Here is a 27,019-nt window from a genome sequence, read left to right as displayed (position 1 = left end):
AAAGGACACTATGCATGTAACGAGCGTATATTGATACGCCGTCCCCGGTCAGTTCAAAAGTAACTCAATAGATGTAACCGGTGCATCGGTCTCCGATGCCGAGGGGCACTGACCAAGCGGGATTTGATGAGTTTGGAGTGAGAACGTGTTGTTCATGTACGTATCATAACAACAGCTTAAATATCCGCCATACTCGGTCTTCCTGTTTCCCTTTTTGAATGACAAATACTAGACTACCTTCATCTGCTGGTGTAGAGAGGTATTTCCTCTCACACAGGTGCAGAACGTACGTGCTAACCGGCCGTCGGCTGTAGTCTTTGCGGTGTGTTCAAATGCAACTTGTCGACCGAGACATAGGTGACGCGAGGCGACGCAACAGTCGGCCGTCATCGCCGCTAGTTCTCTGTTGTTGGCTTGGTGTGTCTGGACCTTTAAAGCTAACCTAACTGATGTTTTTATTGTTTTCAGCAGAAACAAGTAGTGAACACATTATAACTCGTCAGCAAACAGCTGCTTATTTCAACATCTGTCTGTGTGTCCGTCAACAGTAAAACACTTATTTTTCTAACTTAAGAAGAGAAATCCCATCAGAGGTCAGATCTGAGCTCCCCTCCCTTAAAAGAAACCCCCGACCTAAAGTGGACAGAAGGTGTTCGACAATAGTCAAGTTTTCCCGCCATGAGTGTCTTTTCTGAAGTCACATCACATGTCCCTGGATCAGATCCAGGATCAGGGGTCAGGCTATTCCCAGCTCCTCAGTGAGGAGCCCCCCCACACCCCCACCCTGTCTTTGTGGCTCAGGCCTCAGTCAAAGCCTGGTTCATCATCACAACAGCCTCAGGAATGCTTTGTACTCGGCCTGGAGAAAGAAGTAAGAATGATAGCAGTAGATGGACGGTGGGGACTTGTCCCTCACTATGCCATGGTTCTTACAGATATTTTACATCCTGTTATTTTCCCTCCGCTCATTGTTACCTGTAAGATCTGTGACAGGTGAGGTATACAGAGAGAGACCTGGAGGAAACCTCACCTGGTCTCTGGGTGCAGCCCTGACAGCAGCAGCTAGTTCAGTGTCTTTTAAATGTTTCGCAGAGTTGATGATAAAAAAAATGGCTTGATATTATATTTATATTTCAGGTGCAAGGTGTTGGGTCGCTCAGACATGTCATTTTATTACATGACTTCATTACATTGTTATTAATATTTTATTTTGTTTGTGAGTGAGGACAACAGGTTCATGTCAGATGAAGTTTGTTTGTGTCCTGTTTTTGCTTCTTCTTCCTCTCTGTCCTCTCTCCACACATGTCCATGCATGTCTTTGCCATTCTCCTTCCGTCCACCAGGTGCCCTCGGACTTTCCCACCTGTCCCAGTCCCGGTATGGTCCAGCTGCAGCCTGCAGCAGCTCAGTAGCAGGGGCAGACTTTACCGTTGGACAAGGTATAGGCAACTGCCAGGGGCCCCCAACTAAAAGGGCCCCAAACAGCTTTACATTTATTATTATATTTAGATAGATATATCATATCGATATATATCTAATATTGAAGGGCGGCAAGGTGGTGCAGTGGTTAGCACTGTCGCCTCGGAGGTCCGAATTCGGCTTGGGGCCCTTCTGTGTGGAGTTTGCATGTTTTCCCCGTGTTACCGTGGGTTTTCTCCGGGTGCTCAGGTTTCCTCCCACAGTCCAAAGACATGCAGGTTAATGGTTGACTCTAAATGTCCTGTAGGTGTGAATGTGAGCATGAATGGTTGTCTGTCTCTATGTGTCAGCCCTGTGATAGTCTGGCAACCTGTCCAGGGTGTACCTCGCCTTCACCCAATGTCAGCTGGGATCTGCTCCAGCCCCCCCGCGACCCTGAATAGGATAGCGGTTACAGATAATGGATGGATGGATGTAATATTGAATCATGATACTATTCTAACTTATTGTACCCCGAAATAACTAACAAAAGGGCCCCCAAAGCACTTAAAATATTCAACTCAACTGCTTACGTACTGTGTACTTCTGCTTCAGAGGAAAACATTGTACTACTACATTCATCGGACAGAGAAATGTTACTGGTTATGTTTCAGATTCAGATTTTTACTCACAAAATATGACGATTCAAATATGATGCATTATTATTCATTAAACTATCCAGCATCATATTAGTATTGAAAGCTTCTCCTTGAACAGACGTTTAGTAAATTTAAGTATATTGAGCTGATAATATCTCTCTTTCACTCTGCTCCTGATGAAAAAATTTGAATGCAGGAATTTTACTGTGCGGTATTTATAGTTTTACTATTAATTGTTAATAGGTTTACTCCAGAAAAAAAGTTTCGCGTAGCCTTCTTCTACTACCACTGCCAATACCAACAATCCCAGTTATAGAGGGTGAAAAGTAAAGAAAGATGGCGTTTGCCACATCCACCTCGCGCCACGCCCCCTTCGGCTGGGTTATGGTACATATCCACAGGGGCGTTTTTTTATCGCGAGGGATCGCCTTGCTTCCCAGCTTTGGACGCTTGATGGTTGCCACTAGACTCAAGGCGCTAGGCACCTGATTGGACGAACGCTTTCCCTCGTGGGCCAATACCGACTCAGATAGCTGGATCGGCTATCGGTGACAATGGGGCCGATCTACTAAATTCAGTTCTATGTTTATTATATACTGGAATTTTAATTCCTGATTACGTTTTGACCAATTTGTTGCTGCATTAAAAAGGTTTAAACTTGAATTATAATTCCTGATCATTTTAAAGATTTTTTACAAAGTTGTTGGTGTACGATTTATTATTTTAATGATAAATAACAATTCAGTAAATTTAAATCTATGTATTTAGGTCAAACCTGATGTTCTCTTAAACATTAAAGAATGATCCCGGTCACTTCCACACAGTGAGGCATACAGCATATTAATTAAACATTGATATCGGATCGGTACTCGGTATCGGCCTATACCCAAAACAAAGGTATCGCTATCGGTATCGGGATTGAAAAGTTGGATCGGTGCATCCCTAATTTCTACTCTGTTACTTACAACTTAAGTTTTATTAAGTGACATAAAGTGTGACTTCAGACATCAGCAGAAAAAACTAAAGTCTGCTTCTGAAAAGTGTCTTTGTGAGCGTTTTGGCGGGAGTTTGGTGTCAGCAGAGTAAACGTGTTGTCACAGAGTGAAAGGTCCAGCTGCTGCTCGGTGGACAAAGACCGGCTTTCTCACACTCACACACCATTCAGAGCCGACAACTGGGAAGTGTGTGTCCCAGTTTCCCCTCCGCTCTCCCAGCAGCTCGTACACTTTATTGCTTGTAAGTGCGGCCATATGGTAATAAGCAGCTTAACATTTCCATGTGAATATGGCAGCCGCTTCATTATGACACTAAAACTGTTGGATATCCGACCGTTGAATTAGTGTTGATCTGTTTACTGAGTTCAACGGTGAATCTCAGCGGTGAGAAGAACGCTATTTGAAGCATGCAAGCACACTTATTATTGTATTGCTTCCATTCAGGGTGCACGACAATGCATTCCTCCTCGTTTCTGTGCAGAGGGAAGCCTCGGCCTCGTTCCAGTAACAATGAGAGGACCTGCTCTGCTCACACATCAAACACACTTTGTACTGATGCAAATGAGCATCGCAGGCTTCTCCAATAACTGTCATTCTCACCGCAGTATATGCTTTATAATACAAGGAGGATTTTATTTAATATTCAGGGACACAAAATGTCTCCATAATCACTCAACGTAAAAATACTCAATTACAACTACAACATTAAGTAAGCAGAAGCAAGCCAAATGGCTCCTTTCAGAGTGTAAAAATATACAAAAGTACAAGCAGCAAAAGGTACTTAAATTATTAAGGTAAACGTACTCATTATGCCAGATCCTCCTTTCAGAGTGTAAAAGTACTCAGATCTTTTACTAAAGTAAAAGCAGTAATACCATATTTTAAAAATACTCTGTTACATGTAAAAGTTGTGCATTAAAAATGTTAGTACGAAAGTATTATTGTCAACATGTATGGAAGAAAAGAAAGGCCATAAGGATGTGAATATTAGAAGCAACCGAATACTTTATTTTGAAATTTAAACACCACCCAATTTAAAGAGTTGATATATTTTACTTTGAAAACCATCAAGCTGAATTTCCCTCTTTTATGTTTTCAGTGGGGTCATTTCAAGTTACGCAAATTCAAATAATGGATTGTATGTATTTGATACAAAATCTTTGAGCTTGACCATCTGGGCTACCAGTGATGATCGATCAAACCTGAATGTAATCCATCAGACATCTGACGATCAGCTTCACCTTACGTAGAAACTTCATATTGGAGAATTTAATCATATACATTCAGACAGATGGTTTTTCAATGTAAAAATATTCCCTAATATTAAGTATTCAATAGTGATTAAAGTGTTATATTGTGCACAGTCTCAGCAGGTAGAGGGTTGGGGGTTCGATTCCCGGCTCCTCCTGTCCTTGATTACCAACATTTATATTACCAAATGGAAATGATTGAAAAACAGACAATGGCAATCCAAAATGTCCAGAAAACTGCCAAATGCTGTAACACTGATGGCGTGTTGAGTTGATGGACCGATGTAATGAGTCTTTTGATTGGGTTAGAAGGTGATTGGAATCGTAACGTGAAGTCCATGCACATAGCCACAGACGTTAGGACTGTGCATGTGAACGATGCGTGGGCTGGAAGGAAGCTTGTGGTGTAAACTGTTGAAAAATAGGTGACCTTCTGAACAGGCTTATTAGTCATCTATAAAACATGATTCATTAACCATTAACCTCTGAGACCTGTGGGATCGCTTCACTTAACTGTCTAACAGAGTGAAGATACTGGCACCATATGAAACTAGAACCTAGGGAATCCATCGTTAGCAACCATGTCATGCTAGCTTGTTGGGGAGGAGGCTAAATAACGCTCAAAGGGGTCCTTTGACCTCTGACCTCAAGATATATACCCACAAGTCTCCCCTTAACAGACATGCCAACTTTATGATAATCACATGCGGTTTGGGGCAAAAAAACATGCAGTTTTTAAATGCAGTGTATTTAGGGTCCATAAACAGTCGTGGAATTGCATAAAACAAACTAGAGACCTAGGGCATTGAGATGATGGATGGCTTTCCTAGCTTGATTGAGGGGGTATCTGAGCAGTTTACACAACAGAAGTGCTCGCCATCCAATAGCCGAAATATGCAATTCTTGAAGAAATCTCAAAATGTCAAAAGTTTTTTATACCAAAACACAGCATGACTTTTTTCTATGGTGTTCCTCAAGGTCTTGGTGTCTTAATGTGGTATTTTCAAATCTGTAACAAATGGTATCAACCCAAAAATTCATGTTTATTTCTGATTTATGACTAGATGAACTTGACACACAGTGCTGAGCTGCATCTCAAATTAATCTTCAGGTTCCCAGCTTTCCGATGATGTACACCACTTCTATGTGACATCTACTGCTGACCCGCTATCTCCCCCTAAAGACCTCCTGTACCCCCCTAAAAAAGACTAAAACGGCTCTATTGTGGGTCTCAGAGGGTTAATATATTTGAGTAATTGTACTTAGATACAGTCCACCACTGCACAAAAGGCAGGAAACTGTTGGAAAATGAGTCCCTATTGGTGAGAAATGGAGCTTTTGAACAAAAACATAAATACCTGAAAATAAACTGTCTGTATCTGGAAGAAAGCGTGTTTTATTGTGTCGTTAAGCAGGACGACTGTAAAGACGTTAAACTGGCAGAAGTGTGGCAGAGTGAGACATCCTGAAGTTATAAAACGTCTTTGTAGTCTGACAGCTTGGAAGTGCTGCAGGACTCACACTGGTCACTTTGACACCGTCTGATGCCAGTGTGTCAACTGTGGGCTATGACTATAATCTGCTGGTTATATTTTTGAATAATCAATTAATCGTTTGGTCAAAACAAGTTAAGTCAAGTTCTATCAAGTAGCCACAGCTTCTGTAAAGACTGTCTGAAGAGCTGTTGGAGAGAGAAACCAACACACGAGTGTCCAGTTTGTAAGAGAAGATCTTCAAAGAAAACCACCTTTAAACCGGGTGTTGAAGAACCTGTGTGAGGCCTTCTTACAGAAGAGAGATCAGAGACTCTCTGCAGTCTGAGAAACTCAAACTCTTCTGTCTGGACCATCATTATGGGGGAAGGAACATGCCAAAATAAAAAATAAATAAATAAATGACTCGATAAATAAATAAATATGTCATTAAATGTAGCCATTACTTAATTGATAAAATGTGACATAAATTGACATTTATTTGAATTTGCTTCTTTGTTTGTTCTTTGTATTAATTCACTTATTTATTTACTCTTCTGTTAATTTTTTTAATTTTGTTTGTGTATTTATTATTTATTAATTTATTAATTTTTGCATTTGCTTTTTTTTATTTCACCCTTTATTTATTTCCCCAAACTTATTTATTTCTGTATTCTTTTCTTTATACAGTTTTTTTTACAGTAAAATACATAAATAAAGGAATTACTACAAAGATAAATAAATAAAGAAGCAAGTTAAAACAGCAATATCAATTTACGTCAAATCTTTTAATTAATTAATGGCTACATTTATTTTCAATATTTTTTTGCTATGTTTAATTACATATTTATTTATTTATTTATTTATTGAGTCATATATTTATTCAATTATTTTTTGATTTTGGCAGGTTCTGTCCTCTTACATACATCAGCAGCCGGTGTGTCTCATCTGCAGAGATTCAGAAAAACACACCAACCACAGATTCAGACCCATCGATGAAGCTGCACGACAACACAAGAAGGAACTTCAGGAAACTCTGGAGTCCTTAAAGGAGAAGTTGAAGGTTTTTGAACAAGTTAAGGTGATTCATGAAGGTCCAGGCCCGACAAACAGAGAGGCAGATTAAGGATCAGTTTAAGAAGCTTCACCAGTTTCTAGAAGAGGAAGAGGAGGCCAGGATGGCAGCACTGAGGGAGGAAGAGGAGCAGAAGAGTCAGATGATGAAGGAGAAGATGGAGGCTCTGTGCAGAGAGATAGCAGTGGAAAGAGTCCAGCAGCGCCCCCTGCTGGAGGATCCACAGATGAGGACAATTAAAAGTTGAGTTAAAGATGATATAGGGCATTAGTACTTTCAAATCTTCTAAAGATATTGTTATATCATTATCTTGAACTCTTATGGCCACGATAGTCGATCGTGACAGCCCTAAGAGTAATCATCAAAGAGATCATATCTTGTTTATCATGTATCTTGTTTATATCTTCATGTGTTGTGTTCATAAAGTGTTCATCCAGTCTGATTGTACAGATATAGTTGGGTCAGAAGCACCATGTATGTTTAATTCATAAATTTCCAGACAAAACTTGAGCAAACGCTACAAACTGAACCCTGTTTTTAGTCTTAATTTACATTCAGTCAAACTTTCTCCATTAAAAGTCTGCTGAATGATCTATTAGCAGCTCCTGTTTGCAGTGTAGCCATGGATGTACAGACAACTATCACTGGATTACTTTGATACTGAAAACAAATTGTCTTTGGAAATATTGTACTCACATTGTGCATATTCCTAAATAAAGTTATGTCTCACCAACTTCCAAGGAAACTGGTTCAGGAAGTCTCTAGTGCAGGAGAACTGGCTGGTTTCTGGGAACTTGGAGGCAACAGGAGCTCATCAACAAACAGGTTCAAACATGATCATCTTGAATTTAGCTATCTTGTACTTCTATGTTTTTAGAGATCAGAGTTGGTTATGAAGCAATGGGGCAGACAAAGTCTGAACTCTTTCAGTCAGAAGTTTATGACTCCATCTGGTGGTCATTGAGGAAAATGGGGAATTTGATAATAATAATAATAATAATAATAATAATAATAATAATAATAATAATAATAATACCAGCTAAGAACTTTAAATTATATATATAATGCATTACCTTAGACTTTACAGGTGAATTGTACAAAATAAGTCTGTAACTCTTCCAGCATAAACAGTATAGTATTAGTATATACAGTAGGTAGGCCTACTCAGTATAGGTCAGAATAAAAAGTACAATATAATACATACACAACAAACAAACATAATGTAATCCAAAAAAGAACATAATGTTATATGATATGATATGATATGATGATATAAGATCAGATAAGATAAACCTTTATCCATCCCCAGAGGAAAAATTGGGTTGTTGCAGCAGCACAAAGACAGAATGAGTTCAGATAGATAGAAAAAGTAAAATAAATAAACAATAAGATGTATATAAAACTAAAATAAGAATACAATAAAATATAGAAACTATACAAGAGCATAATGGAGACAAAAATTCCAAGGTAAAGTGAAGGTGGTGTGATTAATAGCTGCAGCGTCAGCAGGTCTACGTTAACAGTGCGACTGATTGTGACTGCATTAATATAGAGATGTAATATAAATATAATATAGAACATGATGTAAAATTCAGTAACATATTAACATAATATAATATGGTAAACTACGATATAGTATGGGATATGATATAGGCTAGTAATATGATAACTTCTGGTATAGTACAGCAATATAACAGAATAAAATAGAATATCAGGTATAGTTATACAGCGTAAAACTACTCCCATGACACTGATAATACTGGAAATATATAATAAGGGAAAAGGTGCAAGCGTACTTACTATACAGCTAACCATTATTGTTATTATTATCATTATTATTATTATTGCTATTATTACTATTATTATTTATTATTATTATTACTATTATTATTATTATTATTATTACTTTATTATTACTTTATTTTTATTTTTATGTTTCTCATATCCTGGCTGTGTTATACTATGTTTATTCTATGACTTAATGAATATGTCTGTAGATATTCTATCAGAAAGTCATGAGATGATGAATGAAGGCAGTCAGTTCAAGAAGGGTAGTGGCTAGAAGGGAGCCCACAAACTGGGGAAACTCTCGCGAGATTATTAAGATTTTTAGGCATTGAACTCGAATAGTTAAGGTTAAACATTGACCTCAAAGAGTTAAGTTTAGGCAATGACCTCGAATAGTTACGGTTAGGATAGGTTGTCGGCAGCGAGTCTCGCGAGGTTTAGCAAATGTCAGATCATATTTCGCAGTTTGTGGGCTCTCTCCTAGACACGACCTTCAAGACGCTGCTCATTTTTTAAATAGAACTTTTCATATGTGGCCTGTGATTGGTTGAGGATATTTTACTGTTCTCTGATTGGCCAGTCGCAGACCCGCCTGTGGAATGTTCCATTTCACAGGATGAGGAGGGGGGAGGAGCTTTTCTCAATAGATATTGAAGATGTTTAAAAAAAAAAGAAAAAAACTTATTTCCTTCTCTTCAATCCTATTTCTACATAGTATCTTTTAAAGGACTCTTAAAATGAACAACAGTTGACAATGAGCGGGAATCTGTTATTAAAAATGCTACTAATGCCCCCCCCCCCCGGTAACACTCAGTGCTGTCCGCTTTGGAGTCAGACTAGATTCCTCTCTGGCAGTACTGTCTAACCTGTAAGGTTATCTGATCGGGTATTGATCCATTGATCCATTGCCAGGTGTGCTAGAGGGTCTGTCCGCTCGGTTTATTCTTCTCATTGTCTTTATCCATCTGTGGTAGAAACATGCTGCGTGTGAGGGCGGCTGTGGGGCAGTCTGTGAGGAGGTAGGTACCAACACACCAGACTCCTTCACCTCAACAAGGAACTGCTGCTTAGCTTATGCTAAACTAACACTAACACTAACACACTACATTAGTGTTCCTAAACACTCTTAACGTGTTGTTATTATCAGGAGACTCGACGTTACTGAGCTGCTGTGTAACTACACTGTTAGTGGAGTTAGGGGTGACTGCTTCACATGTTATGTAATGATACTCTAGTATGTAAGAGTGATGTGGCTAAAGTAGCTACATGTGTTTGCACATGGGAGAAGTTTGCTTCAGGGCTTCCTGCCAGAACCAGTTAAATTTAACCCAAACATGATGTTTTCAAGATCAAGATCAACATTCAAGATTCACTTTATTGTCATTGCACTGAGTATTTGCATATGCAGATATCATATCTTGGTTTCAGAAATCTGCATGAGGCTGTTATCCTAGTTTTGAGAGATTTCAATATTCTACCTGGAGTTATTATTATATATTTACAACTTTATTTAACAGGGACCAAATATAAAACATACATTTCAATACTTGAAATCTGATGTATCATACAGAGATATAGCTGAAAGCTCAATCTTCATCCCCAGTGCGGGGCAGTTCTCCGATAGTAACCAGGATACTGTGGCATGTAAACACCTGATCCAGGTTTCTTTGTTGGTAGAGAAATGAGTGACTGATATATTGAGATATCAAGACACACCTGCACACAGGTGATCAGAAACCTGGATACTGTTAGAGTCACGTGTACAGGGATGTAGTCGGACTCACAGCATGTAGACTGTGCGCATAAGCCTGCCATTGGCTGCCTACAGTATTTCAGACAGAAACCTGCCGCTATCCCCGTCGCTACGTGAAACGGCAACAACCACCTCCAAGCTAGCAACCTGCAGGCTGAAAATGGCAAGTTTTGACGGAGACTTTGATCGTGCAAGAAGGCGGGCCTGGTTGGTTCTTTCGGTGAATGGTTGTAAAGATATGAAAAGAACATGTTTAGAACATTCACTGTCAAACGGGGATGTTCTTGCATGTTTGCCCAGCGGTTATGGAAAAGGTTTCATATTCTAATACCAAGTATGGCTTATCGTCTGCAGTGAGCCAGCCAGGGTTTAACAGAGACATGGCTGGAAAGTGCCATGGTGTTGGTAGGGCTGTGTATTGGCAAGAATCTGTCGATACAATAAGTATCGTGATACTCAGGTAATGATTCAATATATTGTGATATATTGCGATTTAAAAGAAAAAAGAAAACATGTTTAGGAAAATGTTCATAGTATAAAGAACACACCAGCAAAACAGCATTTTAGAATAGGCAAATATAACACATTTATACTGCATGCAAAAAACTGCATGGTTTTTGCCCCAAACTGCATGTGACATATTTTGCTGTATTTTCACTCTACAACCTCCAAAAAGATCGAATAGTGCCCAGGCACGACGGAGGGCTGTCGGATTTTTAAGAGGTTAATTCAAAATCGATAGTGTTTTTGGATAATCAATACAGTATCGCACAAGAAAATATGGCGATACTCATGTGTACTGATATTTTCTTACACCCCTCAGGTGTTCGTAGTATCCCCCTTGGTTGTGATAATGGAGGGCCAGGTGAAAACCCTGACGAGCGCCACGACGCCTGCCGCAAGGCTCTACGACAAGCGGTTCACGAGTTATGAAGGGGGGCGTGGCTAATGTGTAGGGGGCGGGGATAACAACACCAACTTAACAGGCACTCTCTGCTGAGCGATATAACACCTCCCACAAGACTCTACGACAAACGGATCATGAGTTATGAAAGGGGGCGTGGCTAATGTGTAGGGGGCGGGCATAACTTTCACCAATGAAACAGGCACTCTCTGCTGAGTGATATGACACCTCCCACAAGACTCTACTTTAAACGGTTCATGAGATATGAAAGGGGGCGGGGCTAATGTGTAGGGGGCGGGCATAACCTTTACCAACGAAACAGGCACTCTCTGCTGAGTGATATGACACCTCCCACAAGACTCTACGACAAACGGATCATGAGTTATGAAAGGGGGCGGGGCTATGACTATATTTTTGCATTTACATATAATCAGGACTGGACCCTTATCATACCTGAGAAATTTGGGGCAGATCGAACTATGTACAGTTGAGTTAGGGTTAACCCACTCTCTGCTGAGTGATATGACACATCCCACAAGACTCTACTATAAACGGTTCATGAGATATGAAAGGGGGCGGGGCTAACGTCTAGGGGCGGGGCTATGAGTATATTTTTTCATATACATGTCATCAGTACTGGAGCACCATCATACCTGAGAGATTTGGGGCAGATCGGACTATGTACAGTTGAGTTACAATAACTGGCGAATGGCTCAAAATGGCCGCCACGCCACGGTCCGCTCGTTAAGTGAACACTCACCATTTTAATAACTTTTCATCCTCAAGGTCTTGAGATGGTCCTGACCAAATATCAACTCGATCTGATCAAATCTGTAGGAGGAGTTCGTTAAAGTACGCGGCCAATAAAACGCAAAAATTGGGAAAATCGTACATAAAATCCAATATGGCCGACTTCTGGGTGGGCGGAGCTAATGAAACCCAATGAGGAATATGTTTCAAATGATGAGTGGGATATGCATACCAAATTTCATGAATATCGGATCAACTTTGACAAAGTTAAAATTTCAACGCGTTAGGGGGCGCTATAGAGCCGGCTAAACAGACTGAGCCTAATGGCTATACATTTACATAAAGTTCACAGGTGTCTATCATTTTGCCAAATTTCATGAGTTTTCGAGTACCTAAAGGTATGTTCAAAATCTAAAAGACATAAGGGGGCGCTAGAGAGCCAACATGCCACGCCCAAGCAAAATTTCACCACTAAAATAAAGTAATTACTAGTTTGGATGTGTGTGTAAAGTTTCATTATTTTTTGTGCATCCTAAAGTCTTCAAATATGCGTTCGTAAATTTTAAAATCACGCAGGAAGTCCAACATGGCTGACTTCCTGTTGGCCGAAGAAATCTCAAAATCATTTAATCCAGGTATGAGGGCGTGAGCAATGACATACTTGAATTTCGTGAAGATCGAAGAAACTTTCTCGGAAAAACTGCGTACGTTAGGGGGCGCTATGGAGCCCCCTGGAGAAACCCGAGCCCAGTCACTCCAGAACATTGAATTTCCCACCAGTTCTGACGCATACTCCACTTTTGGTGAGTTTTTGGGGATGGCTAAGGTCCCAAAAAAAAATGCGCAGAAATAATGAACTGACTACTGTTTCACATCTTCTATTTTCCACCCTGATGGTCGCTGTGTTTACACACCGTGTCATAGCGGTAGCATGTAGCTAACCCGTTAGCATGTAGCTACATGCTAACGGGTTAGCTACATGCTAACGGGTTAGCTTTGTATCTCCATGTAAACAGAGCCATCTGCCCACAGCTGTCTGCTCTCCTCTGGGATGATTCTGTCGGTCATTTCTCACAGATGGATCTGTAAAGACAGACGTAAAACAGAGTGTATGTTTACGGTTTACAGAGTTGATGCATGAGGTAAACACTGAGTTAACTAACAGAGATATAAACAGCATTATTTACCTGAGAGAAACCGTCAGGAAAACCTGGAATCTGGACCGCAGATGTTCATCATGTGTCGCCGATTTCTGATCAGATTCCTCCGGTAACGTGCGCTGGGTGAAGTTTCTGGTTTATAAACTTTAAAGTGGTTTATAAACTTTATTCTAGCTGCTATCTCTCCACTCGTCTCTCTCTCTAGAGAGAGAGAGACGAGTGGAGAGAGAGCTTCTCCGGGAGGGAGGGGGAGGGTGACGCTGTTGTTGAGGACGTTTGATTAACAGAAAACGCTGACCAATCAGAGCAGAGTGGGAGGAGACAGAGGCTACAGACACAGAAATCAGCACTTTTGGAAATGGGCTGAAACAGAGGTTATAGAGACATGCTGGAATGCATGATCTGATTGTTTTTTTGAAAAAAAAACGTCAGAGACATGGTTTGGAGGTGTCTGAGACCTATAATAACTAGTTTAAATGGAGTATAATATGTGACCTTTAATGCCAGGGCTTGCCTTCCCCACGTGCAAGTGTTCCACCAAAACAAGTTCCCTCCCGACACCATTTTGCCAGGACACCATCGCTGCATCCTGGGCTTAGCGCCGCCGAAGACGATTATGAACGCTTAAAAAAAATACAAACAACCCATAGCGTTTTTCTTTCTCTTAGTGTGGAATTATGATGGGTTCACTTCAGCCAGACCTTTCTCCAACGCTGGCACAGCACTAAAACAAAGTGTGGAGATAGGTCTGGCTATGCGAGACTAACTGGGATGTGAATAACCAGGTTTCTTATTTCCCATGTAAACATCACATCCTGAATAAGACTTAAAACCAGGATAAGATAAGACTAGGGCTGACCCAGATGCTTCGAAGCTTCGACCGTTGCCATGGTAATCGACCTCCAAATCAATATCCAAATGCTTCTTTATTTATATATATATATATTCCATCCATTATCTGTAACCGCTTATAATGCATACATGCATATAGCCCATGAAATAAGGAAATAATCCCAATAATCCCCATTCAGCATGATTTATTATTAATAATTGTCGACAGATATCGCTGTTTGTTGTGTGTAGAGGTGTGTTTGTGTACTGGCCACTGAAACGGGAGATGGAGACAAAAAAAACATGTCAGCCTGCTGCGTCATGTCGCGAAGCTTCGAATATCTTTGAATATTTCTTACCGGAGCATCGAAGCCCAAAAAAAAGTTATTCGGGACAGCGCCAAATAAGACCCATAACCAGGATACTAATGCCCTCATTGACTAAACAATCATCTAAAAAAAACAATAATGAAAATAGTTTGCAGCCCTACATGTCACAGGTGGGTTATGGTAAATGCCAGTAAAGATTTGTGATAATAAGCTGGTGGGGAGTGGTATGTGGCAGTGGTACACCAGTGACATGTTCTCATGTTGTGTCATAAGCCAGGGGAACAGCAGTGAGAATCTGCACATTAAAACAGGAGCGTACTATCAAGTCAAATTGGTATCGTGCCAAATAACTGCAGAAGTTATCTCGTGGCACTTGGTCATATAGCCTAGAGCCGGTTTAGACCGCAGTCTTTACTATCAGTTTCTTTATGACCTTGGCGTTGCAGTTGGAGCATTGACTAAAGAAGACACTTATATACCAGTCATATCAGGGTTATGGAGGGTGGGTGTGAGGATTTAAGGGGCTCTGGACATTTCTTCTTTTCCTTCTCAGAACCAGTAACTGATTCTGAGAGAGGAACTAAGGCTTATTTTTCTGTTACATCTGTAAAAACAAAATTCCTTTAACTTCCATATGTTTATTATCTTTCTCTGTCAGTGGCCAGGCTTCAGGGTGTTTTAGGGAACATAGTATGTATGAATGAGAAGACCTATCATGCCACCATCTGGCCTGTCTGCACCCCCCCCTCCCTCCCCTCCTGTGACCTTCAGTTTAGAAAGTTTAGAGAAGTTAATCATATACTGTATGAAAGAGAGAGGGCACCAGAGTTCCTGCTGGGATGAAACTGGATGAAGCTAGAATAACTTGTTCATCAGAAACATGTCACAAGCCCAACGTGACATCTTTGAAATACTTTGTTTTGTCTGACTAACACTCTAAAACCCAAAGATATGCACTTTATTATCGCATAAGATGAAGGAACGCAGCAAATCCTCACCACTAAGACTCTAACACCAGAGAATTGCTGACATTTTTGCAGGCCCTGCGCCGCAAAGCAGCCAATGTCAGAAAGGAGTGAATGTCGTGTGAGGCGTTGTAGCCTAGTTGTACACAGAGTTTATGTCAAACCAGGAACCTACTCATGTATTAAGAACAGTCTATCCAAATGTCAAAATGGTGTAGTGAAACTAAGGTTGAACAGACCTGTTTCTATTCATTTTGACCTGTCAGGCACAGGTGTAACTAACAACACCACATTAATTACTGAGACAGTGCGTCATTAATGTTTAAAGTTGGCCTTTCCTGCAGTGGCCTGTTTAAAATGTGAAGAAGAAACACAAATGCTCTGTTGCCAGCAAGGCTCTCAGGACTCAGGTTAGCAATATCAAATGTAATCTTAATTCATGCGACAGCTGCAGACATATTTCGGTCTGAACTAGGGATGCAAAAGCTAACGCGATAATAACGCAAATTCGTTTTAACGCCACTAATTTCTTTAATGCAATTTGCGATTTTTCGCTTGTAGCGGGCTCAGTTTTACAGCTACACTGATCATATGAAACTAAAAAACCTAATGAATTCATTGGTAGCAACCATGTCATACTAGCTCGTCGCGAAGGAGGCACAATGACGCTCCAAACTTACGCTAAATTTTGGCGAGGAAAAACTGTCATGGCCATTTTCAAAGGGGTCCCTTGACCTCTGACCTCCAGATATGTGAATGAAAATGGGTTCTATGGGTACCCACGAGTCTCCCCTTTACAGACATGCCCACTTTATGATAATCACATGCAGTTTGGGGCAAGTCATAGTCAAGTCAGCACACTGACACACTGACAGCTGTTGTTGTCTGTTGGGCTGCAGTTTGCCATGTTATGATTTGAGCATATTTTTTATGCTAAATGTTGTACCTGTGAGGGTTTCTGGACAATATCTGTCATTGTTTTGTGTTGTTAATTGATTTATAATAATAAATATATACATACTTTTGCATAAAGCAGCATATTTGAGTAATAAATACTTGACAAAATCTCCCTTTTAAGGTACATTTTGAACAGATAAAAAATATGCAATTAATTTGCGATTAATCACGATTAAATAATGTAATGGATTGACTGCCCTAGTCTGAACCAAAGTGGTTGGGCAAAGTCTAACTTTTCACTTGTACAACAAAAACAAATGAGAAACATGCCTGAAAATAAGCATGTAGTTCCTGATCTTGATTATGTTTTATTAATAAAATTAAATTTGGCTCCCTTTGGTTACCAGTTTTCCGAATTGTGTTGATAGAAATAGGTAGAAAGGCACTCAGTGTTCACATGGGGAGGGTGTTAACAGCTTGCAAAAGGGGGCAGGGCTGGAAACTGTGTGAACCACTGGGTGAATTCAAGGTAAACTTATTGTACAACACGTGGTAATAAGCTTGGATCAAACAGATTATTTGTGGGCAGCATTCAAGAGAGTCAGACTGAAACCAGTCCAGGGAGCTCCTGTCTATTCATTAAAAGAGTTCAACATCCTCCCACCATGACCAAGACTTTCATGGCCAGTTTAAGCCAATTCAGGTCAAAGGCACCTGCTGACGTGTGCCAATTTCCTGCTTTGTTATATAATACAGTACATACAGTTTGAATGAATAGAAGTGGGATTTCTATATCTTAAGTAGCATTAAATACATGTGGTATGTGTGTGTTTGTGTGTTTTGAAGGTTCAGAACGTTCCCTTGTGCAGCTGTAGAGGTGAAGAATGAGCCGATCCTGGGCTTCACAGACGGGAGTCCAGAAAGAAAAGAGCTGCTGAAGGTTTGAACCTGCATGTGTTTACCCAACAATCACAAATATGGACTTTAATACACTCTGAACACAAGTTATATAATAACTTCTCTGGCTGGATTTTTTTTTTTTTAATTTAGGCCTTAGCCGGTCTGAAGGGGAAGACGGAGGAGATCCCATGTGTGGTCGGAGATGAACATGTGTGGACCAAAGACGTCAGATATCAGTTATCTGTAAGTAAAGTCAACAGCTTGTTCTGTAATCTGAGTAAACTGGTGCTCCATGTGGAAACTCTGGGACTGAACATATCACTACTGGCATCATTACTCAAATATACTCTACGCTCAAACACGTTTACTCGCTTAGAAAAGAAAGTAGTTCATGACAAAAAAAGTCAAGGACGCTATTCACACAAGAGGTCACCAAACAAGGACACCAGAGCAAAAGACAAGGACATCATTCACACAGAGGGAGAGAGTGAGAGAGAGAGAGAGGCGCCATTCACACAGAGGGTGAGAGAGAGGGAGAAGGGCGCCGTTCACACGGGGAGAGAGAGAGAAGGGCGCCGTTCACACGGGGAGAGGGATGGAGAAGGGCGCCGTTCACACAGGGAGAGAGAGAGAGGGGCGCCGTTCACACAGGGAGAGGGATGGAGAAGGGCGTCGTTCACACAGGGAGAGAGAGGGAGAAGGGTGCCGTTCACACGGAGAGAGAGGGAGAAGGGCACTGTTCACACAGAGAGAGAGAGAGAGACGAGGGTGCTGGTCACACGGAGGAAGAGAGAGAGAGACAAGGACGACGATCACACAGAGGGAGAGAGACGAGGTCGCCGTTCACACAGAGGGAGAAGGTACAAGGACATCATTCACACAGAGAGAGAGAAAGACACACTTACATTTGAATACGTTCGTTCTGTTCTAAAAAACCTGTTATTGATAAAATACTGAGCTGAATTGCAATTGAAGTTTAAGCTTAATTATTTTTCCTTGACAAGGTCATAATGTCATAACTCGTTGACTTTCTGTTTCTTTTCAAAGCCGTTCAATCACTCCCATAAAGTGGCAAAGTTCTGCTATGCTGACAAGGTAAGTTCAAGTAAAAGATGTTCTAAATGTAAAGAACCACACAGAACCTTTGGCTATATTTATCATTATTTTGGTTTGTGTTCATGTTATGTAAATATGTAAAAACGGGTTATTTTCATAATTTTTTAAAACTTGTTTCGATTATTCTAACAAACCTCCAAATCGAACTTCATAAGGTTAATTATACCAAACGTAGGTCTTTAAATGGATGTTAAAAGTATAGATATTATTCAACTCTTTACTTTTACTTTTGGATCAATAAGAAGGACCTCTGTTGTCCTGATTCAGTTGGAGGAAGTTCTGACTCAGGTCACCAAGATCAACAGCTACATAGAGCTGAGTGTCATCTGCATAGCAGTGAAGATCAATACTGTGCCTACTGATGAGAATCACTGATCACTTTCACCAGAGCCCTTTCAGTGATATGCGTTGCTCTCAAACCAGATTGCAACTTTTCAATTATGGTGTTTTTGATTAAGTACTGTTAGACTGGCTTTTCATGGACTTTGCTAACTGCAGGTTGGACATTGGCCCAGTCCAGACTACTTTTCAATCATCATATTATGATATTGTATTTCTTTGTACCTGTGAAGCACCGTGTAACTCTGGTTTTTGAAAGGAAGCTATAGAAATACAGTTGACTTATTTAACATAGCCTCTACCAACCCCTTCTTTTTCCTTGAATGGGACAGGAGCTGATCAACAAAGCTATCCTGGCATCTGTGGCAGCGAGGAGAGAGTGGGACCTGAAGCCCGTCCAGGACCGAGCCCAGGTCCTCTACAAGGCGGCCGATGTCATCAGTGGACCCAAGAGAGCAGAAATCATCGCCAAGACCATGATTGGGCAGGTATATGAGACACAGGGCAAACTGTAACTACGTTTATTTAACTTGGCTTATCAGACACTAGGGTCGTCACTTTAGTTCTGAACAATATGGGAAAATAATCAAATTGCCATTCTTTTAGACCGATACTGCAATTCAGTAGGCAATTTAAAAAAAAGGTTCCTTATCTTTTGCATTATTCACTTTACACAAGTAATAAATGATTCTACAGTATGACCAACGTGTTATGCAAACCGAACATTTCCTACAACTGCAGCTTCAAAGTAAAAGCATTTAACTGGTGAAACAGGAGTTGACTTTTATTAAGAAGTAGTAACAGGAAATGCAATGTGTTTATCAGTGAGCTTGATACTGACCCGCTATCATTCATCAAAAATGTGTCTACAAAACAAAACAACTGTCATTTGGCCTTTTTATGGCAGCGGATCAGTTTGAAATATGTTAAAGGGAGTAGGGATGCTAATTTTTAAAAATGTTCTTAACTGATAACCGACCCTCGTTAACCGATTATTAACCGTTAACCAACAAGATTAGTGCGTCTCATGCAGCGGTGCGCCAGCTGCAGTGTAGGAGCACAGCAGACAGCTGAGTCCCCAGTTCACCTGTACGGGAGCGTATGCTGCGTTCACTGTCTCCTGTTAACTTATCAGCCACGATGTAGCGTGTAGTGTCACGGACATGCAGCCACTTTCCCAGTAAAGGTCTCCAACGCACATTTAGTTTAGTTTAGCAGGTTGTCCGCTGTGTGTCTGCCCGGCGTAACGACACTCTGTCTGCCCGGAATAACAGAAGCGATTGTGTGTACAGTTTATTTGTCGGTGAATAAATGCCACGAGGCTGCAACTCCTCCGCTCAAGCGAGCTCAAGACGGGAGCCAACTTCCTGTATCTGTAACGCCGGCTCAGACTCTCTTAAGGTGGACCAGCTTTTCTCCTTAAAGTGACGAGTGTTTCTCAGCTTTTTTAATTCATTATTAACATTTCTTTTAACCGTTTTAACCGATAGCGTTAATCAGTTAAAATGCTTAATGTCGGTTAACGGTTAAACGGTTAATTATTAACATCACTATTAGGGAGTGATGGAGCAGTCAGGAGCAGCCACAGTGAGCTGTTAGATGAAGAGCGGCACAGTGAGATAACCTGCTACTTTAGCTGTTCGCTGTTTGGGTAGCATGTGTACGTGAAACCCACGGTGCCATGTTTTTCCAAACATCTGGTTTTCTAGATTGTGTAGCATTATTATTAATTTGAAAATTGCAAAAGCTGTGATTCTATTACATTGTATAATTGAATTTGATTAATCGTTCAGCCCTTCGTCACTTTCTCTCAAAGTCAATTTTGAACAAATTCAAACTGACACTTTGAATGCAATCCATACAGCATAACAGGGGCACAATTCACACACTTGTCTGTGAGGAAAATCTCTATATAGAATAAAGCTATTTTATTGTGTTGTGTATTTATCTTTGTATCGCAGGGTAAGACGGTGGTCCAGGCGGAGATCGACGCCGCCGCAGAGCTGATTGACTTCTTCAGATTTAATGCCAAACATGCCGTCGAGCTGGAGAAACGGCAGCCGTTGGATGCCGAGGGAAGCACAAACACCATGCTGTATCGTGGACTGGAGGTAAGAACACATATACATGAGCTGTTTACTGCTTTGTTAAAGGTCACTGAATAAATAAATGGATTTCCTAATTTTAGGTTCTTCACCATTACAACATCTGCCTGTTGCATTTAATGTCACTTTGATTATTCTGCCACCGTCTCGTGAAGAAGTTGCCCACAACCCATTAAAAATAAGCTTACTAGGGTTATAATCCAAATGACTTTCCTATACACATTTAAACATTCTCAAAACATTTTTGTCCTCATCCTCAACAATTAAATTGTATTAATTGTCAGGACTGTGTGTTTGCAGTCTCATATTTACTTTTAATATCATTGTCAAATAAATGTATTTACTTACCTGGTGATCTTCCTTTTCCCTCAGGGGTTTGTAGCAGCTGTGGCTCCTTTCAACTTCACTGCTATTGGTGGAAACCTGGCAGGTACGCCAGCTCTGATGGTGAGTGTCAATATGTTTATCATCTGTGTACGGAGTATTGCATGACTGTAATCATTACTTTCCATTCAGCGAAGGAGGAATTTATTCACTAAATAGGTAGGGGCTGTACCGAATGTCATTTCTTTACATTCAAAGCTTCAATTGAGGTTTTCAAATGAAGCTTTGAATGTCTGTCGGCACATTTTATGACGTCATCAGCCTAAAAAAAGTGGGGGAAAAATAGATTTTTTTTATTATTGTGGTTCTATAAATGTGGTTCTGTTAGATTGCTGCAAAATCGTGCTGTTTATACAGGTGCGTACCTCCCTTTGTGTGCAGCGGGTGGGAGAAATGTTGTTTTTGAAAGGCTAAACACCAACAAGACAGCACCGCTGCCGTACTACTGTACATACATGCACCTCTACACACAACAAACAGCGTACATACAAACAAAAATGGAGAATTGAAACACTGATTTGGAGGTCGATTACCACGGCAATGGTCGAAGCTTCGAAGCATTCGGGTCAGCCCTAAAAAACATGTGAATTTTGAAAATGATTACATCTATCTTTTTTCAACAAATTGTACAATGCTCTGGAATTATAGGAAATGTTTGGATCACACGAGTCAGAATTACTTATAATATTAGTGTAACTTAATCTTTATCTGCAACCGTGCAGAAATGCCGGGTTTAAACAGAATGAATAGACATACAACAAAAAGTTTGTGTTTGTGTTTAATATGATTTGTGATATGTAACTCTGTGGAGCTGCTGGTGTTTTTCAGGGTAATGTGGTGCTGTGGAAGCCCAGTGACACTGCCATGTCCGCCAGCTACGCTGTCTACAAAGTCCTGAGGGAGTGTGGAATCCCTCCAAACATCATCCAGTTTCTACCTGCTGATGGTCCGGTGTTCGGAGACGCCGTCACCGCCTCCGAGCACCTGGCGGGCATCAACTTCACTGGCAGCGTCCCGTAAGGAGATTTCTTTCATGGGAGTTGTGTTTCAGATGTGGATACTGGGTTGTTGTATTTTGGTAGTTTTTTGGAGTCTGTTTCTGGAGAAACGTCACTCCGTTGTCAACAACAACAAACAAAATACTTGCATGCGTAACAACAGTGCCTGTTATATGGCTTTGTTAATCCTGTGTTCATTGTTTATAAAATGGCACCATATGAATGCTTTGATTGAATCTGTTTTTTTGTAGGACTTTCAAGCGTCTTTGGAAGCAGGTCGCCCAGAACCTGGACTCCTACAGGAACTTCCCTCGACTGGCAGGAGGTGAGCAGATCCTCTGAAACATGATGTCAGAAAACAGAGCAGGGAGCCCAAATGTTGAACTTTTCCTTTAACACTTTGTGTTCACATAGATGTGTGCCTGATGAAATGTTGGAGCTCAAAACAATGCATCAAATGAAATGTTGCTAGCTTGAAAATTTCACATAATAATATAGTAATAATAAACTTTATTTATGTAGCACTTTTATAAACAAGGTTACAACATATTGAAGATTTATGAACCCCGTCCTATGAAAGAATGTTTTCAGATGGGATTTAAAAGACATTAATGATCTGATTGAAATCCAACTGATTCCAGATCAGAGCGAGAGTCTGTCTTTCCTTTAACACAGACTTAAGTGAAGTTATGTTGAAATAATGTGTACTGAGTTTTCTGTTCAACCTTTCAGAGTGCGGCGGGAAGAACTTCCACTTTGTCCACAAGTCAGCGGATGTTGAGAGCGTGGTGAAGGGAACGATCCGCTCAGCGTTTGAGTACGGAGGTCAGAAGTGTTCGGCCTGCTCCAGGATGTACGTACCAGACAGCATGTGGCCGCAGATCAGAGATCAGCTGCTGGACATCCACCGGCAGCTCAAAGTGGGAGACGTGAGTACTACTAAAGTACTACATCCATCAGCAGCTCACAGTGGGAGATGTGAGTCAGTAACACACAGTAAACTACTACTACTACTACTAAAGTACTACTTTTTCCTTAGAGACAGATTAATAATGACATCAATGGTTTATAATGACGTTAACAATTAATAATGATGTTAATAGTTAATACTGACGTCAATGAATAATACTGACATCAAGGGTTAATAATGACAATCAATTAACAAAGTGAATGAATATTAACGTCGTTAATGAATAACAATAATAACTATTGTCAATGACTAATAACGATGTTAATGATTATCTGTCTTTCAGCCCGTTGAAGACTTCAGCACCTTCTTCTCGGCCGTGATCGATGACAAGGTGCAGCTTCCTTCAGCCGTTCCTTCAAAATAAAGTCCTCTTTTAGTGTATTTATGCTCATTATTTACTGTATTTCCTCCTTTGTTTCCTCCCGTAGTCGTTTGCTCGGATAAAGATGTGGCTCGATCGCGCCAAGTCCTCCTCTAATTTGAAAGTCATCGCCGGCGGTAACTGTGACGATAGGAAGGGTTACTTTGTGGAGCCGACCATCATCGAGTCCACGGACCCGCGGGACCCCATCATGAGCGAGGCACAAACCTTTTTTATATCCATAGTCACACGTACTCTGTTCATCTGTCTTCAAACACTCGCATCAGTGTGTTCAACCACGTGTGTTTGTGTCTCGTGCAGGAGATCTTCGGGCCTGTTCTGTCAGTTTATGTTTACCCTGAGAACAACTACAAAGAGGTGCTGCAGCTGATCGACACCACGTCCCCGTACGCTCTGACGGGAGCCGTGTTCGCTCAGGACAAGTGAGACACGTTCATCTATTCATGTTTATAGGACAAGTAAGACCAGGACTGTTTTCCTACAGCGAAGACACACTACAGTTGTCCTCCTGTCTGGAGTTAAAGTGTGTTTAAATCTACTTAGAAATCATAGAATAAAGATGCTGCAGAACTCTCCTGAGAATCAGCATCACACTGTAAACAGGAGCTGCTAATAGATCATTCAGTATGCTTTTAATGGAGACAGTTTGACTTAATGTCAACAAATATAGGATCAAAACATGTCTGTAAAGAGAATAGCAGTCCCTACCTGCAGCTGACATTACAACAGACCATTTGCTCTCTGATGGTTTTAAAGTCCCGTTTTGACTGTGAAAAGTGTTTCATACATAAAGTTTATTTTATGTTTGCAGGAATGTGATCGACGAGGCAGCTAAAGCCTTGAGAAACGCTGCAGGGAACTACTATGTGAACGATAAATCCACCGGCTCCATTGTCGCTCAGCAGCCATTTGGGGGCGCCAGAGCTTCAGGTAAGAGTTGGTTTTGCTCTCTATGTGATCAGAGAAGCACACAGGTAATAGCAGCGGAGGCTGGTCCATAGAGACGGAGGAGGTTGCTCCTCTGTTGCTATATTTGAGAGGCAAGAGGGAGATCAAAATATAAAAAAGAGTAATTGGTTGAAATAAACCAATTACCACATCTCAGTATCATTTATACAAATATATTATAATATCTCTTCATTGGGAAAAATCCATTATTCTGATTCTGATTGAAATGCTTCAACAGCGAGACCTGCAGGGCAGGAAAGAAAGTGGTGGTAGGGTCCTGCTGTCCTCCCTTGCGGACCTCTTCTATCAATTTAATGTATTTCAGTTTTTTTATGCTAATCTCTGATTGGCCAAAACACGTAAAATGACAGCTGTCTGGGATGGATCCACAGCGGGAAAGCACGGTGGTGTGCGGTGGCCTGATGGGCTGCGTCATTCCGTTCACCCCTGGGACTGGATCCCGGTGTGCGTAACGGACTGTCACGGGCAGCAGTTTACAGACATGCTTCTAGTGACATAATATGCACACAAGGTTCATTCTCATCCTGAGGCCGCAGTGATTGTTTTTAACAAATCTTGTAAGCAATTGTTTTACTGCTTAGTTTTTTGTTTCATTAAGAAAGTAGAGACTAGTTTAGTAATAATACGAATTTTATTTATCTAACACTTGTCAAACTTAAGTACAAAGTGCGTTCAAGATTAAAAGATTTACAAAATAAAAAATCTGAATCCCATATAAGCCCCCCCCTATATGATACACAAAAATTAGGACAGTGAGAGCACATATATCAAGCAGCACTTAGCCCATACATAGAATGGAGGTACAAGTGCAAAATAAGAGAAACTAGAATGGCACGCGGAGAGCGCAGACCTCCGCCAAGGTGCGTGATTTTAAAAACAGATCACAGCTCACAGCTGGCGGTACCGTGAGGTGGTCGGCTTGTTATTAACACGGTGTGTTTCCGTGTAACGTATCGGCGGATGCCTCTCTCATTCAGCAGCCTTGTATGTCTGTATAACGTTACACTACGTCGTCTCTCATCCCGTCATCTACCGCTTTTTTTCTTTCTTACCTCGGACGGACAGCAGCTCCCGCACCTCGTTGTCTCGCGATTCGGATCGCCACCAAAATCTAATGGATTGTTCATTGTGCTACACCCCAGCCCTCCAAAAAATTTCAATCAAACAGACAGACAGACAGACAGACAGACAGACAAACGCCGGTGAAAATATAACCTCCTTCAAAGCCTTTGTCCTTGGAGGAGGTAATAACTGAATAGATAATAACATGACACTGTGGGTTGGTTTTCCTCCTGTCCTCTATTTTTTGAGTCACCAGCCGCCACTGATATATGTATATATACAATAGGTATAGCTCGATATAGATATAAGCTTCCTTTTTATGTTAAACTCAACTTTCCTCTTCATCAAGGAACGAATGACAAACCCGGAGGTCCACACTACGTCCTGAGATGGACGTCGCCGCAGGTGGTGAAACAGACCCACGTCCCCCTCACAGAATGGAAGTACACCTATATGGGCTGAGTCCAGTACTGCTGCCTGCTGGTCTAGTCCGAGCCCTCCCTCCCTCCCTGCATCAGCTGATTCTCTAATCACAAACAGCTCACACATGTAGACTCCTGTGAAATGAAATGAGTCTTTGCACTGGACCTGGACATGAATGTATTTGAGGAGCAGAATCAGCAGCAGAGCGGTGAGAAAGTCTTCCGTCCATCAAACTGGAGCTTCGTCGTGACGACCCTCTGCACGCTTTATCTGACCGTTTGTCTGCTGGTTCGTTAATTAGTCATTGTCCAATGATGTTTGTGGTCAAAGGCTGTCAACTATTGATGCTCAACTATAAATCATTGAATTTTTTTAATTGGAATCAATATTAGAGTTCAATTAGTAATTTAACTGACTAGTCAAAAACATTTTTTTAAACTTCTTTCTGCTTTTCCTACTCTTCTATGATAATAAACTGGATGTCTTTATGTTTCGGACTGTTGGCTGGACAAAACAAGACATTTGAAGATTTCAGCTTTAACGATTAATCGAGAGAATACCTGATAGATTAATTGATAATGAAAATATTTGTTAGTTGCAGCCCTACATCAAATTGAAATGTTATTTTAGGTCAATATCAGAGCATAAAAAGTGTTCCTCTATGTTACGTCTCTGAACACAAAGCTTAATAATGTCATGTTTGTTGGTTTTAAACACGCAACAAATTTCTAATAATGAAAATAATAATAATGTCTGTGTGAAACAGGTTGTTTCCTCTTTTGTCCTGATTTTTAGATTTTTTTTTGTGTCACAGTAAAATGTGTTCAACAAGCCAGATTATAAGAGACACACACAGCAGGTATTTGCAGTTTAATTTAAGTCAGCTGTGAAACTGTCTTAAAGATTGAATGCAGCTGACTTTAACATATAAGCTGCTGTGATGTCCCCAAATGTTGAAATGTCACTTTTGCATTTTTAAAGTGCTGAAAATGTTTCATAATTACTTAGATTTCTGCTGGTTTGTCTTTTATCAAACAGATTGAGTAACACATATTTTTGTATTCTAATCTTTTGCTGCCCTAAAACAAGTGCAGCTGATCTATATTTTCAGAACGTGCCTGCCTTAGTAACTCTGTGAATTCAGA

The 27,019-nt window shown here is 40.6% G+C and overlaps 1 protein-coding gene across 1 annotated transcript; it reads left to right on the top strand.

Annotated features, from left to right (window-relative positions):
* Nucleotides 1–9,449: 9,449 nt before the first annotated feature.
* On the top strand, nt 9,450–25,988 carry aldh4a1 (aldehyde dehydrogenase 4 family, member A1). Its single transcript, XM_074646540.1, has 15 exons — nt 9,450–9,656; nt 17,073–17,166; nt 17,277–17,369; nt 18,174–18,221; nt 18,914–19,069; nt 20,543–20,692; nt 21,059–21,133; nt 21,899–22,086; nt 22,320–22,393; nt 22,801–22,997; nt 23,322–23,369; nt 23,467–23,619; nt 23,721–23,842; nt 24,232–24,350; nt 25,801–25,988. The coding sequence occupies exons 1-15, from the start codon at nt 9,616–9,618 to the stop codon at nt 25,911–25,913; spliced, it is 1,671 nt and encodes a 556-aa protein (XP_074502641.1). The 5' UTR covers nt 9,450–9,615; the 3' UTR covers nt 25,914–25,988.
* The last annotated feature ends 1,031 nt before the right edge of the window (nt 25,989–27,019 follow it).

This window comes from Sebastes fasciatus, chromosome 1, assembly GCF_043250625.1.
Source record: "Sebastes fasciatus isolate fSebFas1 chromosome 1, fSebFas1.pri, whole genome shotgun sequence".
Lineage (NCBI taxonomy): Eukaryota > Metazoa > Chordata > Actinopteri > Perciformes > Sebastidae > Sebastes > Sebastes fasciatus.
Note: the sequence above shows the minus strand (reverse complement) of the source record. Positions and strands in the feature narration are given on the sequence as shown.

Coding starts and splice junctions, on each gene's coding strand:
- aldh4a1 (XM_074646540.1), top strand. CDS start 9,616: ATGCTGCGTGTGAGGGCGGCTGTGGGGCAGTCTGTGAGGAG. Junction 22,394..22,800: donor CTTCCCTCGACTGGCAGGAG/GTGAGCAGATCC, acceptor TCAACCTTTCAG/AGTGCGGCGGGAAGAACTTC. Junction 23,843..24,231: donor GCCGTGTTCGCTCAGGACAA/GTGAGACACGTT, acceptor TTATGTTTGCAG/GAATGTGATCGACGAGGCAG.